Raw genomic sequence first — 16,068 nt, forward strand, 5'->3', positions numbered from 1 at the left:
CCTTGCGCGCCATGGTGCACCTTGCGCGCCATGGTGCACCTTGCGCGGGATGTTTTGTGGTGACACGGCGTTTGTATTTTATACCAATTTTAACCAGCTGTGTTTCACTGTGATGAGAATGCTTAGCATGAGATCTCCCCGCTTACATTTTTAGGTGTGTGTGCCTCTATCGTGGATTGTAGAGCAGATGTCCAGAACGTAATCATCTCTCCTAACGGGAACTTTCTGCTCCTTGATTGTTCAGTAACTCCTCACATCCCCCTCCGCACCAGCACTGTTTTGTTTTCTTTACTTGTTCACAGTAAAGCCAGACGAGCGCCGCACATCGAGTTTCCTTATATATACAGCTGCTTCTGATGACAGTTTCAAGGGACATGTTCCAAAAGGAAAAAAAAAATTTTTTTAATCATTCATGTTAATGAAGTATGTCCTAAAATGACTGTTTTGGATGCAAACTTACTCAGCTGAATCCGATGAAATGACCATTTCCTTCGGTTAAAAATGATAGAATATCACTAATTTCATAAGGTTCAGCCTAGTGCTTAATAGAGTGTCTGAACCATCTTAGGTTTGTGACAAAGCAACTGTTTTACGGTCACATTGTGAATATGTGTGTGTGTGCGTGTATGGATACATACACATGTGGAGAGATCACTGCCTTTTCATTAAAAGCATAATACTTTTATATGTTGCGATTCATTGTCATACTTTTGAAGTACGTGTATATACTATTGTGCATGTCTACATACATCTTAGTAGGATAAAAGTTGTAACACGTTTGTGAGCTCCGTGTCTTAAAAAGAACACTTGGAGCCCAGCCCACTTAGATCTTCTTTGGCACAAGCCAAATTTGAAACTGGTTTAGGATATGGCAGGACAGGTTCAATAGGTTAAGAAGCATGAAGGACAAGCACAGGAGGAAGTCTGGGCTTCCCAGGTGTGGTGTACCTTCTAGACCATTTGATACTCAATCTCATTAGCTGTTGCCGGTGTGAGGACATCCAATCCTAGAGGCACAGAACATTCTAGAGTCTGCACAGTGATGCGCAGGCCAACCCCTGCAGGGCAAGCAAGGTGTAGTTGGTCCCATTACTGGTAGTCCCAGGTGTTGCTTCAGTATGTCAGTGAGACAGGAGGGGGGCTTGTTAATTAGACCATACGTTTCACCGCATGTCACAGAGACCCACAATGACAATGCGTTAAGTGAGATAGAACTGATTTCCCTCCCGTCCATCAGAGGTAGACCATCTGAAGTTATTGTGAGTCATCCAGGTCCCAGGTTCCTTCTATTTCCTTGCTCTGCTATTCCCAGATCCAGTCCCTGTGGTCAAGGTAGCTCACCATCAGGCCCACATTCCTGCAGAAAAATGAAGGCGTATTCCTCTGCCCTGTATCAGGGCCGCTATAACCAAGTACCACAGACTGAATGGTTTAACCAAAGAAATTTGTCTTCTCACAGTTCTGGAAGCTGGGAGAGATCAAGGTGGGAGTGAGGTTGGTGTGACACCTGTTTTCCTTGGCTTCTAGATGGCTGTCTTCTTCCAGTATCTTCCCATGGCCTTCCCCTTCTGCCTGTCTGTGTCCAAATTCCCCCTTCTTAGAAGGATAGTGGTCAGATTGGATTAGGGCCCACTGCTGTGACCTCAGTTTACTGTAATTACCTTTGTAGAGATTCTAACTCCAAATACAGTCACATTCTGAGGTACCGGATTAGGACTTTTACATAGGAATTTGGGGCAAGATAATTCAGCCCATGACAGGCCCAGAATTGGTGTGTTAAACAAACCTCCCAGGTGATTCCTACACTACATTTAAGAACACCAGTGTTAGTGACATGGACTAACAGTAACTAGGTGATTTTTTACTTGGGACGAGGAAGAGGGCATTGTTTTGTTTCTACCATTGCCTTAGAGAATAAAGGGTACTCGAAGGCAGGGTGCAACATCTTGGAGCAACAAGTCAAGAGCCCCTTAGAGGAGGGAGCCTTCCCGTTCTTGGTGACCCAGATTTGAGTGACACAGTCTGTCAGGATCCAGGCCCAGAACACAGAGCCACTGAGCCCTTCATTTCTTAATCCTGATGAGTTTCCATTATATGCTGACCTGCTCGGGGCTGGTCCTTGCCACTCAGAGGCAGAACATGCTGCTTTTTTCCTGGCAACCGTTGGATATGGAGAAATAAAAAAGCAGAGTGCTTGGGAGCTGTGGGGTAGATTTCTCCAAAGATTCTTCCACTTTAGACAGAATAATTAATTTTTTTAAAAAAAGATTTCATTTAGAATTAATCTCTGGGGCGTCTCTTTTGGCAACCACTGAGCATACAGATGACGTTCAAGTGAAACTGAAGGCAAATGGACTGCTTTCAGGTAGATGTGCTTCCTGGATTTGCTGCTTCATGTTAATCTTCACACCGAAACAAGCAGAAAATTAGAGTAAAAGCCGATTTTAACCACCTACTGTCATGGGTGATTGTAAACCAACATTGCAAAATTATAAAAACAGCAATTTGAGAAGACTGTAAAATGTTCAACATTTGTACATGCCAAGGTTTGTGGATGGCTCCTCTTCATTATCCACAGGCTTCATTCTCTCTCCTCAACCTGTGGTACAGCTGTGTTGCTCCTTTTCTGTTCAGAATCTGCTAATCATTAGTGTCGTGTTAGTCCTAAAGATTAGAGCAGGATTTCTCCACAGGGGCACTATTGACATTTTCCGGATAATTCTTTGTTGTGGGGATGCTATCCGGGGCATAGCAGGATGTTTAGCAGCATCCCTGTCCTCTACCTGCTGGATGTCAGTGGCACCCACCTCCCCCCACTCCCCCCACATCCAGTGACAACCAAAAATGTCTCCAGACACCACCAGATGTCCTTGACCTCAAGGGCAAAATTGCCCTACTTCAAGAACCTCCGATTTGGAGGAAAATAGCATCCCCTTTCCATTTCCTTTCCTATATTTATCTCTCAATCTATGCTAGCTTAAGAAGTGAAAATAGGTACAGATGATTCTGCAGTATGTTATATGTGTTTCTGAAAAGACCTGAGACCTTCACAATAACAGGGATTATGGGAAGAATAAGGTTGGGGCAGAATTATGTGTATGCAACTTTTTAGCCCAACACTAAATAGATAGATAGATACATAGATAGATAGATAGATAGATAGGTAGATAACTAAATACCCGGCTAAAAATACTCACATAGTTGACATCTTACTTTTTAACAATAAATACTATAGAAAATGTGGGACTTCGCCTTTAAGGACAAAGTAAATATAACTTGAATAGGTAGAAAGAAGAATTGAAACTCCTGAATTCTTGAGACCAAGACAGTGATGAAGAAATCATAAAGCTCAGGAGCACCATACGACAGGACTTGTAAGGAAAGCTTTTGGGAAACTCTGCCAAGGGAGAAATTGTGACACGAGTGGACATGGCATTCAGCTGAGTTTGGGGATTTGCACTCAGCAGCTGTTAACCTACAGATATGAAATATGATGGGCTGGGAGACATTGCCTTTGAACTCATGGGACTTTTCCATCGATCCCCATCATTCCACATTGCTAATCACATAGAAGCAAATTTGCTTTATGAAAACTCGTATTGTAGCTTTCTGTGAAAACTCGTAGATTGTACTTTCAAGGACTTTGCTATTCACATTTAAAGCGTGGCCCTTGCTGGTGGTTAAGATGTTGAAAACTGACAGAGTTAAGAAAGACTCATAAAGTTGGACACAGGCTTCCCCTGAAATTGGTTTTGATTAGTTGGCAGTAGATGTTCAGCTAGTAATTACTATTAAAGTGAGCCTCATGTTTAGGTGACGATGGAGGGTATCTCCTAAAGCCACCTTACCACAAGTCTCTGAGAGGTTTTTATTGTGACTGTCTCATTAGTTTCACAGTGCAATTAAGCGTGGACCAGGCTTCCAGAACCCCCACCCCCAGGCCTTCATATGGCATGTGCCATGCCATTTCTTCTTTCAGTAGGAACAGGGACGTGGTTTATTTCTAGAAGAACATTTTGTAGAGTGTATTTGAGATCAAAAACACCTCATTTCTTTCCTTATCTGTAAAATACCTAACACTAATATTATAAATGGTTTTCTCCAAGGGCATAGCCAAGAAACCCAATAAATTTTTTCGCCTGGTTGTATATCACGTGAGCTATTGGGAAGGGACTCCAGTGGTTCCCTACTGACTGGCAGGCCTCACACCATGGAACCTGCAGTTCTGACCCGTGGAGCCGGGTTTCTAGCCCCCACTGGCCGAAGGAGCCGTAAGACCGCCATATGCCTGTAACGAAACACTCTCAAACAGAAAGTGAGGGTCTTAAAGAACTTGAGGACATGCATGGAGGGAGTTTCGTGTGGGTTGAGAAACGGTGATTTAAGACTCTTTGCCTTTTGGGGCTCCTGGGTGGCTCAGTCGGTTAAGCATCTGCCTTCGGCTCAGGTCATGATCCCAGGGTCCTGAGATCGAGTCCCTCGTTGGGCTCCCTGCACAGCGGGGAGTCTCCTTCTCCCTCTGCTCCCCCTGCTCATGCTCTCTCTCTCTCTCTTTTTCTCTCAGTCCATCCAAGACTTCAATACAAGCAAGGCCCCATTCTCTTTACTCTCTAGGTTTCCACATGCTTTCATTTGGAGCCCTCTCCTTGTGACAGGACAGAGGTGCTAGTTTCCACCACCGACCTCTCATTGTACAAGCACCGAACACTCATGCGGACCCCTGTTTTGTTTCCTCAGGGTGCACACTCTTTTTCTATGAGAGCGACGGCAGGTCTGGAATAGACCACAACAGCATCCCTAAGCACGCCGTGTGGGTGGAGAAGAGCATTGTGCAGGCTGTGCCTGAGCACCCCAAGAAGGACTTCGTCTTCTGCCTCAGCAATTCCCTGGGTGACGCCTTCCTCTTTCAGGTTTGTTGGGCACTTCCTTTCAGGGCATTTCAAACCTCTGAACCAGTTATCTTCCTCTACTGCCTATGTACCCCACCCTGTTTTCTTTTTAGTGCTGGGTTTTATCTTTTTGCTCATTATAAAAACAAGAATGATCAATGACAAAATACACACTTACATTGAATTCAGAAATGAGAGAACTCACCCAGAGTGTTCTAAGGGAAGCCCAGGGAAGAGCCTGAGTGGACTTCGAGAAACTTGCCCTGTTTGTCAGTGTAGACTCAATACCATTTGTGTAGAGACTTAGAAAGAGATGATGAATTCCTTAATTTAGAAATTATTTGAGCTGTCAAAATTTTTTACCATAATGTTCTCTTCTAATATTACTCATAAAGTAAAATAATGACATCCCAGAAATGATTAGCTATACCCAGATAATTTCTCTTCCTCAACTTATCAGAAATTTGTAGTCAGTGTTCTTGAAGTTTGAGTGTTAATTGTGTTAAAAAATACTAACCTGCTAATCACTTCAGGAAAAGCATTTAATTTTGCAGGGAATCGTTTGGGTTTGGTTGGTTGTGGTGCACTCTACCAGAACTTTTTGTTGTGTTAGTTAGGAAGACTTCCTTCATGTGTTTCTATGATGCAAGAATTCCTCCTACTTTTACTCTATGCTGCCTACATGCTTTGCACAGTGCTATTGAGAACAAGAAGATTTTGACACAGTTCCTACTCTTAAAATGGTTCACATGTGATGTGGGAGAAGGACATGTGGATAGATCTTTGTAGGGTAGGAAAGCCTGACCATTAATGTTAAAGGATGAATAGGGATGAATTGGGCGAAATGGACAGAATATTCCATGCAGAAGACAGGGCTGGATCAAAGGCATGGAAAAGAGTAATAGGTGATTTCACTGAGTTTCCAGGTTTGGCCCCTAAGTTATTTCCATTTGGGCAATTAAAGTAAGAAAGTGGTTATTTATTTGTGAACAGGCAAAAACATCTGTTTTTTTCTTTCTTTAAATCAGTGATATAAAACACATAAAGAAGAGTGTACAAAACATAAATATTTTGCTCCAAGAAGTATCACAGAGTAAATATGTAACCACCTCCTAGGTCAGGAAACAGAAGTTTTTAGCACCCTACCAGCCACTCCCCACCCACATGTATACATGCAGGCGACTAGTTGGGTAGAGTGAATATGTATTTTATCATCCAAGCCAGGACACTTTTGTCTATCTGGGAATGTCTTCATTTCTCCTTCATTTTTGAAGGATAACTTTGCTGGATATAGAATTCTTGATTGACAGTCTAATTGTAGTGTTTTGAAAATATTATTGTACTGCCATCTGGCCTCCATGGATTCTGATGAGAAATCAACTTTGAATCTTAGGAGGATCCCTTGTATAGTTGTGTTGCTTCTCGGGGCACCTGGCTGGCTCAGTCCACAGAGCATGTGACTCTTACTCTCAGGGTTGGGAGTTCAAGCCCCATGTTGGGGGTGGAGCCTACTTAAAATTAAAAACCAGTGCATTAAATGAGTTGCTTCTCTGTTGCTACTTTTTGTCTTTGTATTTAAACAGTTTATGGTGTGTCTCTAAGTATTCATTTCTTTCAGTTTATTCTATCTGGAATTCATTGACCTTCTTGGGTGTGTGGGGGTGTGTGTCTAAATCACATTTGGAAAGTTTGCAGCTGTCCTTTCTTCCAATAGTCCTCCTGTCCATTTCTCTCTTCTCCTTCTGGGACTTCCATTATGTTTATGTTAGTCGCACTTGATGGTGCAAGTCTCTGAAACTCTGTTCATCTCTCTTCGTTCTTTTTTTGTTCTGTTTCATGGACTGGATAATTTCAGTTGACATACTTTAAGTTCACGGATTCTTTTTTTGTCAGTTCAAACCTGTTGTCCAGCCCCTCTGGTAAATTTTTTCACTTCAGTTATTCTACAGTTCAACTCCAGAATTTGTATTTGGTTCTCTGAAAATAATTCTTTAAATTTCTCTCTTGATATTCTCTATTTGATGAGATATCATTCTGATACTTTACTTCTTCTTTAGACATGATTTCCTTTAGTTCTTTGGATATATTCAAAATAATTGATTTAATATCTTTGCCTAGCAAGCTACCATCTGGACTTCCTTAGGGACAGTTTCTATTGACTGCTTCTTTTCTTGTGTATGTGCCATGCTTTGTTGTTTCTTTGCATGTTTCATACGTACTTGGTTGAAAACTACGTTTTGAAGAATATAATGTGGTGACTCTTGAAACCGGATCCTCCCACCGGGGTTTGTTGATGTTGATTGTTGTCACTATTGCTTTTTTGTTAAGTGACTTTCCTGAAATCTATAAAATATTTATTCTTTGTCATGTATGGCCACTGAAGCCTCTGCTCAGTTAGTTTAGTAGTCAGCTAATGATTGGAGAGATTTCCTTAGATGCCTGGAAGCAATTAGACTTCCAGTCTTTCCCAAAGATCTCTGTGTCTTCAACACTCAGGGAGCTAGTTAACAACTCTGCCTTAGCCTTCACCTCTGCTTGCACAGAGCCTCAAGGTCAGCCAGAGGGGTGAGCATAGGGCCTTCTCAGGGTTTTGTGGATGTGTGCACAGTCCTATACATGTATGTGACTTTCTAGATTTCCAGAACTATGGATATCTCATGAATATCTTATTCCTCAGCTTTTTAAAAAGTTTCTTGGTCAGCTACCTCTTTTGCCCCAACTGTCATCACTGCCTCGGGCAGCTGCGATATTAAACAGTTCTTACTGATTATTTTTCATAAACTCCCTTTGGAGTAAAGACTATCTGCACAAGTGAGTTCTGAGGTCAAATAGCAACAAGCCCTGTGAATGGAGGTTTTCTGTGAACTGTCAGATAGGTCAAATAATGACAGTTCTCTGAGAATGCTGTTTTGTGGGAGCTCATTGCCCCCTTCAGCAATTGCTAGACTGCTGTTTTTCACGTGATTGTGGAGATAGGGAGATGAAGATGGGAATAAGGCAAGCTAAAATGTCCTCAAAGCTTGCTATTCTTACTGAGATTCAGCTATCACTTTTTCCAATAGAAGTACCTAAGATTGTTGCAAGACCTAATTAATTGCCAGAGCTCTGAAAAAGTTGATTTTGGCCATTTTTGCCAGTGTTACTGATTTTACAGAGGAGCAGTTTTTTGAGGTCCTTACTCTCCCCATTTCCACTGATGAACTCATCAGGACACTTTAGAGACTTGATGGTTTTGACAGATATACCAGCTCCATTAACAATTATGCCAGGATAACGGGTATAAATTGCAATAGATTCAGGCTACTGGGATATGTTGCAACCTTTCCATAGGTGCGTTTGGGTTGATCTCTATTTGGGGGGATCACGAGCAATGTTGCTAAAGTACTCTTCTATCTGCGTTCAGGATATGTTTGTCCACATTTCTAGTGGTGTATACCTAGGACTGGTATTGCTGTATCATGGGATAAATGTACACATTCATGTTTAGTAAATACTACCAAACAGTTTCCAAAATGATTGAAATAATTTATGCTCCCATCAGCAGCCTAGGAGAATTCCAGGTGTTCCTTATCCTTGTCCACACTTGGTATTGTCAGATCTTTTATTTTTCACTTGTAAGCTATTTGTGTGAAGCTGAGCACATTTTTTGAGGGTTTAATGACCATTTCAATATGATTTTTGTGAAGTACTTATTTCAAGTGCTTATTCCTCCCTATTTTTCAGTTGGGTTGTCTGTCTCTCAATGATTCATGGCAGTTCTTTACATATTTTGTGTATCAAATCCTTGTTGATTATATGCATTGCAAATACCTTTTTCCACTCTGTGGCTAGCCTTTTACTCTGTTAAAGGTATCCTTTGTTATGCTGACTTTTTAAATTTAATGTATCTCATTTCTCCAGTCTTCCTTAATGGATAGTGCCTTGTGTATCCTATTTAAAAAATCTACGTGCTCTGAGTCATGAAAATGTCCTTCTGTTTAGCTTATTAACTGTTGTTTTTCAGCATCTGGCATGGCTTCTTATTAATTATCTGGATATCTTGTATATGAGGGAATGCCTAACAATGTTAACAGTAACAGCAGTAATATTATATGATATCAGCAGCTGTCTTTTACTGAGCCCTTATTGTATGCCACCATCTTGAAAGTGTTTTACAATGTGAGTCAGATACAATTCTTCAGAAAATTTTTTTCTTAATTTAAGTACAGTTGATATACCATGTTATATTAGTTTAGGTGCACAGCATAGTGATTCGGCAATTCTATATGCAGTGCTCAAGTAAGTGTAGTTACCATCCATCACCCTACAACATTATTACAGTATTATTGACTATATTCCCTATGCTGTACTTTTTATCTCCATGACGTATTTATTTTATAACTAGAAGTTTATAATCCCCTTCACCTGCCCCCCACCCCCCCACACCAGTTTGTTTCCCAGTATTTATGAGTCTGTTTCTGGGTTTGTTTGCTCATTTGTTTTATTTCTTCAGTTCCCCATATAAGTGAAATCACAAGTCACATTTAGTTCGTACAGCAATCAGTGAGTTGGGTTGTATATCCATATTTTAACCAATTAATGGGGACTGTGTCCCCCATTTGGTGAAGCTCAGGCTTTTATAAAGGCTAATAATTAGATGCCAGGTGACGCAGTAACTGAGTGTTGGCTGGATTCAAACCAAACCTCTCTTTCTCTAAAGTCTTTTATTGTGTTACGTATACTATTTATCCCATTTCTATTACTGTTTACCCTAAGAAGAACATGGGCAGGAATCACTGACCACAGTCAAAAGGTACTGTTTCTCATTCTTAGAATTAAGCCACTCATTGGGAATATTTCAGTATTTCGGTCATTCTTGCCACACTACACAATTTCGATGATAATCTGATCAGTTTCAGGATACTCTGCTTTTTACGTACACACTGCTGATGTGAATTCCTTTTGAAAGGACCTTCCTGGCCATAAAATTGCTGGTACAATCTAAGTATCCAATAGGTTGCATTGAATAAAATTCCTTTGTGGCAACATAGGACCTTATTCATGAAAGCCTCTGTGTCCTCTTGTCCTGGTGAAATTTTTATGCTACTTACGTGGGATAGAGCACAAAACGAACCTTTTCAGAAGAAATTGCTGCTGTTCAGGATCCATGAGGGCTTTTTCTACCTTCTACTTATTGTAATCCACATGACTCGGGAGGGGCTAGGTTTGAAAGAAACCTGTGTGTATGAGGGGTGAGGTTAACGCAAGGGAGATCAACCACGATTATGGAAATAATTTGTAGGTTATTCCAGCCCTGGGGCTCAATTCAGTGTGCACAGTTTACAGAGCCTATATGCTGCTGATTTGATGCTGTTATTCAGATCGGCCCACGGTAAGGAGATTCATGTTACCAGCAAAAGCAGAAAAGAGGTTTTGTGTGCAGGATGGGGGTGGGGATGGGCCTGAGTATTAGAGCAGTTTAATGGAAGAATTGCTATGCTGTCTGCAAAGGGCAGCAATGACTCCTGCATTTCAATGATTTTAGAGATCTTTCCTCCACCTGGAGGTCAGAACCTGCGCCTACCACCTACAAAGTACAGTTTCATATTGGGCCTTCCTCTGTCCATGACTGGTGGATGTTACATGCACTTCCAAAAAGCTCAGTGGCTTTTATGGTAATAGTGATGCTTGATGGGAAGCAAAATCACATGCAGTGATATAGCTCAAGAAGTGTAGAAAATCTCTCTCAGGGGTCACTGCCTTTCCATAGAAAGTCCCCTGGATGAGGGTATAGCATGCATATTAAAAAGAGACTAGTGAAAAAAGAATAGTATTTACACCATTATGATGAATTGGGGATTAGATGTCATAATCCAAGTCAGATGTCTTATAGATAGCAAATGCTCATTACATGTATGCTTCTCATTTTAATTATAAATACGTATCTTAAATACATATCTTTACAGAAGTTGAGTGTGGTTTCCCTGTGAAGAGGCTAAGGCTTTGAGTGTTATTAGGCTCTGAGGCTCCAGACAGTTATCTTGAAGTGCTACACCTGCTTTTGTGTGGACTTGATGAAGGTCACTGGCACACATGCCCTGAACCAGGGCAGCCAGATTAGGGAAAAATCTGGAAATCATCTTTCACAAGGAGGCATCAAGTGGACTTGGTAGAAGAGACTCCAGAGGGGATTTAGCATCTTGGACTTGAGTAGATGACAGTCCAGCCTCGCTCTCAAGGTAGGCACTATCTCCTCAAAGCCCGACAGCTGGTCAGCCTGCGTACTGCATGACCACCTCCCTCCCTGGGAAGCTTCCAGCTCTTCAACCATCTGCTTTGCTGGTTAGCTCCAAGAATTATCAAGTTCTTTGTTGTGTTGAGATAATACATTCTTTCTGGTGGCTTTTGTCATTTTCCTTTGTTTCCTTATGTTTTCCAAGTCTAGAGCAAGTCGTCTTCTTCCTTCTCATAACCTTTCAAATGCTTGAAAACAGCTCTCATCTGCCTCCTGCCATGTCTTCTGTTTAGGCTTCCCTGTGTAAGGTTTCTGAGCCATTCTCCCTATGATTCAGGTCTTATCGTTGATGTTCTTCCTTGTAAGTAGTTCTGGAACAACCTGTCCCCCATGAGAACAGTCCTGTGCAGCCTGCCTACAGTTGCTCTTCCCATTTTCTTCCACAATGCTAGTGTCAGTTCCTTAATTTATTAGGAACCACACCCAACTGTTGACTCATACTGAGCTTGTGGTTTATCATACCCCTGGCATCAACTCTTACAAGGTCTCTTCCATCTTATTTTAATAGGTGTTTCAAGAACTCTAAAGGCAGAAATTAAATTTACTTCTTTGAAATCTTATGTTTGTGGTTTCTGCTCTTCTAATGAACTTGTTGAAATCTTGCTTGGATCCTAGTTCCATCTTCCCTCTTAACTTCACGCTCTCTGTGGATAAGACAAACTGGATGTTTTCTCTTTGCTCTCTCTGTGGGTTTAAATGTTGCCTTAGTCTGTAGCTAAGTCCTATTTTCCCATCATCATAGATCATCTCCCTGCCTCTAGCTAGCCACTTTAGAAATATTTACTGTTGGTTTTGACATGGATTGGTTGTGAAGATGGGTAAACGCCTAAGATATATGGAGCCCCAGGCAAATTTTTTTATCTATATAAAGAATTTGACTCACCCCAGATCAGCTTTGTCAACACCATTCTGGTGGCTCATCTTATACAATCTGGTGAAAGAAATACCAGATAGACTAATGGGAACAACCACTAGGCATAGACTCATGTCCAGGAGCTCATTAGCATATCTTACTGATAACACATATGGGATACAGGGTCAGAGAGCTCCCTGAAAGGGAGAAAGTGGATGGGGTGGTGGGGGGGGGGGGGGGAGGATCGGGTATTCCTTCTGGACCCTGTCCTTTTCAGGCATCGGAAGGGGTCTTTTCAAAATATAGGGCCCCATTTGCCTAGCTCTTAGGAGGGTACTGTTGGAGAGTATGGATGTTGAAGTACAAAATGAATACACAGGGCTGGTAATCATTTACAGCACATGCCCTACTATTAGCGTATTCAGAGGTCTCCTCACATATGTTAAAAGTACAGTGCAGAGATATAATTGTGGCTGAGCTAGATTTTAGTATGTAATCTGTATACATTATGTATTATCCAAATAATATGTTACTAACAGTATTTGTCTTTCCTTGTTACATTATTTTAAATTTGTATGAAATCAATACAAGCACATAGTTTTAAAGAATTCAATTAACCTTAAAAGACTTAAAGTGAAATTCTCTTCTCATCCTCTATCTCTTCCCCCAGCCTTGGGTGCCCAAAGCAACTATGCTCAATTATTTTAGCTAGGTTTTTTTGTTTGGTTGGATTTTTTTTCCTTGTATTTACCCTCATTTCTCATTAACATGTTTACAGTATTTCTTAATTGACTTTAGGCATTAGCTACTGACTTTCTGTGATGATAGATGAATATTTAGCTGTATTATATATGAATTCTCCTTTTCTCATATTCCTATATCATTATATGAACATTTAGGAGTAAATTAATAGTCTCTATTATACTGTTAGGATGTTCCATGCTGCTATGACCATATAAATAATATTAGCTATTGGGCCAAATAGTGTACCATCATTTTATTTCCTTTCTTGAACAACTTTTTGTTTTTTTTTTCCCTGTAGTTAATGCCTGCCTTTTTTTTCTGCTCCACTTACTTATTTTTATGCTTATTTTAACAGTATTTTCTAAATCTCCAATTTATTACCTAGTCACTTTGTACTATTTTTTTCCCTGGAGACTGCCTTTTCCTGACCCTTTATCCTGCTCCAATCTGTTTGTTGTCTAGGCCTCAGGCATAATAGTTACACTGGTTTTCCCTTCATTACCCTAGTTAGATTCTTGGATTGCAAGTCTTCCTTTTTTTCTCCTTCATTTTCATAAAAACAAACAAATAAACCCATAATAACTTCCTATAAAATGGTTCATATTTGAAAATGTCTTCATTTTACCCTTTACTTGAATAATCTTTGAGTAATTTGGAATTTTGATTGGAAAATTATTTCCCCTTTGTTCACTTATATTCTGATACCAGTCTCATTTCTGATTATCTTGTGTGTGCTTTATTTTCTTTTGAAGTTTTAGAATAATTTTCTGTCACCAGAGTTATGGTTTCTCAAAGGGATTTGCCTTCACATTGAGATTTTAATTTTAGTTATTTTTTTTATTCCTAAAAGCTTTCCTGTTCTCTCTCTTCCTCTCCCTTTCTCTCTCCCTCGCCTCCCCTCCCTTCCCTTTTCTCCCTGTCCCTTCCACCCTCCCTTTCTATTTTCCTCTTTCCTTCCCTACCTCCTACCCTTCCTCCTTCTTTCCTTTCTTCTCTCCCTCTATCCTTCTCTCCCTTTTCCTTCTTCCCTCCTTTCTCCCTCATTGTTCCTTTTTCATTGTAACCTGTGCATTTGTTTATTTATAGCTTTAGATTCCTTTGTGTCTCTGTCTCTGAGGATGTTACTGGGTTTTCAGGAAATTTTCATGGCTTCAGGCATTGTTTCTGTTTCTTCGTGATGCATTTTCTTCTCTGTGCTTTTGTCTCTGCCTTTCATGCTAGAGGCTTTCATCAAATGTCTGGTGGTCCTTGATTATCTGATCATATTTAAATGTGAGATACCAAAAAAGTGCTTGGATATTGTTTGGGCCATCTACTGGGGGCTTTTACAGCATGAACAGATGGGAAGACCTTTTTGTTGAGGGTGTCCATTTGACAATATTTGTTGGTCTTTTCTGTTGGGCTACTCAGCTTTGCCAAAGATGAATCCTGCCATTGCCATTTACTGGGCAGCCTTCCATTTATTCTCATTTGCAGCAAATGGTTCCTCCTTTTGTGCCTGTCTTCCTAGAGTCTGGACCCTCTCTTCTCCAAAGGAGTTACCTTAGGTGGGTGAGGGGCTAGGGAGGTGAGGGAGTACAAGGCGGGGGGGCGGGGGGGGTGCCCAGTTGTATGACTTTGTGCAGTGGATGAGGGGAGCCCCATATTAAATTCTCTTTACAGATGTTAAAGACGATAGCTTACTGGGGCACCTGGCTGACTCAGTCAGTAGAGTATGTGACTCCTGATCTTGGGGTCGTGAGTTTGAGCCCCTTTTTATTACTTAAGGAAATTTAAAAAATGACAGCTGACTTAAGCCTTGTATAAATAAAATGGAAAAAAAGGACTTCCAAGAATTCACACAGGAGCTTCATTCCCAACTAACCTCTTAAAAACACATAACTTTATTCCCCTTTATTTTCCATTTTTTTAAATGGGAAAAAGAAGTTCAACCTACTTGACAATTATTCTTGTGTCTCTATAAACTCAAATTATCTGAAATTTTAGTTTCCTAGATCTGGCATATATTCCCTAGTATTTCTCTCGTTTAAAATGAATTTCCCTTTTCCTGCTACTCACGTAAACCATTGATTATCTGAAATCACTGAGTATCCTCCATTCAGTTGGATAATTGAAGCTAGATCTATTTAAATACATAATGAAGCCCTGAGCTTCATCTTAACTCTGCACTCAAAGGGGCTCTTATGCAAAATGCATTTTTTTGCTGATTATATTCCTGTGTTGGCAAGAACTTTGCTTATTCCCTTCACTGAACTTTATACAGTATTTATAGCATCTCCAGAGGGCAAAGGAAGAATCACAAACTTCAGTTTTGCTACCTGTCTGCTGCTGTTTGTTTAATGGAAGCAGATGAGCGTGGAGGAAATCACAACCATGTTGCGGGGGTGGCGGGGGTCTCTCCTTCCTGCCCCTTTGACCACTGGATTCTGATAGAGAGGCCCTTTAGTAGACATAATGTCCCTAATTAAACTTGCCTGGTTCAAGAAGGTAATGCAAAGGTAGCGGCTTTGAAAAGCTTTTTCTGGCATGTCAGGTTTGAAATCCTGGAGAGTCCACCCTGGGAGACATTCTATCAAGTTAGTGGTCTGCTGTGAGCTGCTCTGAATTATTAAGCCTGTAAACTGCCATGAACTGTTACAGAGTTTTTCTACTTAACTCTATGTTGACAGCAGTCAGGGTAGACCTAGCCCACCCTCTCATTGACACATAGCTCTGGGTATGCCCCTGGGAATGGACCAGCCCTTTCAAAAAGCTCATTTAGTGAATTGTGCTTCTTAGAAATAGATTTGGCTTTAATGATGGAGAAAGGCAGAGACTGCTGTGTTGTTGAGACAGGACAGCAGGAGGAAAAGTTCTCTCTAATGGAACTGCCTTCAGCCACCGACAGGTTCTGGAGAAGCTTGGAGGCTTGAGGCATGCTTAATGGTTAAAATGACTGGTGGATACATTTTTCATAAGCTGTAAGCAGACTTTTCTCTCTCTCCTTCTCTAGGCTGTGGGGCTTGGTGCTTTTGTTTATTTCTTAAAATCTTAATTGTGGTAAGGTACACATGACATACCATCTTAACTATTTGTAAGTGTGCCGACGTTCAGTGGCATTAAGCACGTTCACATTGTGGTGCATCCGTCCCCACCGTCCATCTCCAGACTCTTCTCATCTTGCAGACCTGAAACCTGGAACACTGGCTCCCACTCCCATCCTCCCCAAACCCCTGGCAACCACCATCTTTCTTTCTTTAAATAAATAAATTTCAGGAGCGCCTGGGTGGCTCAGTCATTAAGCGCCTGCCTTCGGCTAGGTCATGGTC

General features: G+C 41.0%; 1 protein-coding gene across 2 annotated transcripts in view; it reads left to right on the plus strand.

Moving 5' to 3' along the window:
* The window catches only part of TIAM1 (TIAM Rac1 associated GEF 1), a 194,242-nt gene that overhangs the window by 80,100 nt on the left and 98,074 nt on the right, over positions 1 to 16,068 (plus strand). For both annotated transcript variants that reach the window (XM_021678087.2, XM_021678088.2), the window contains exon 5: positions 4,738 to 4,910. In XM_021678087.2, the coding sequence (XP_021533762.2) occupies positions 4,738 to 4,910 (173 nt within the window). The remainder of the gene's footprint in view (positions 1 to 4,737; positions 4,911 to 16,068) is intronic.

The sequence above is a fragment of the Neomonachus schauinslandi genome, chromosome 1 (assembly GCF_002201575.2).
Source record: "Neomonachus schauinslandi chromosome 1, ASM220157v2, whole genome shotgun sequence".
NCBI classification, from domain to species: domain Eukaryota; kingdom Metazoa; phylum Chordata; class Mammalia; order Carnivora; family Phocidae; genus Neomonachus; species Neomonachus schauinslandi.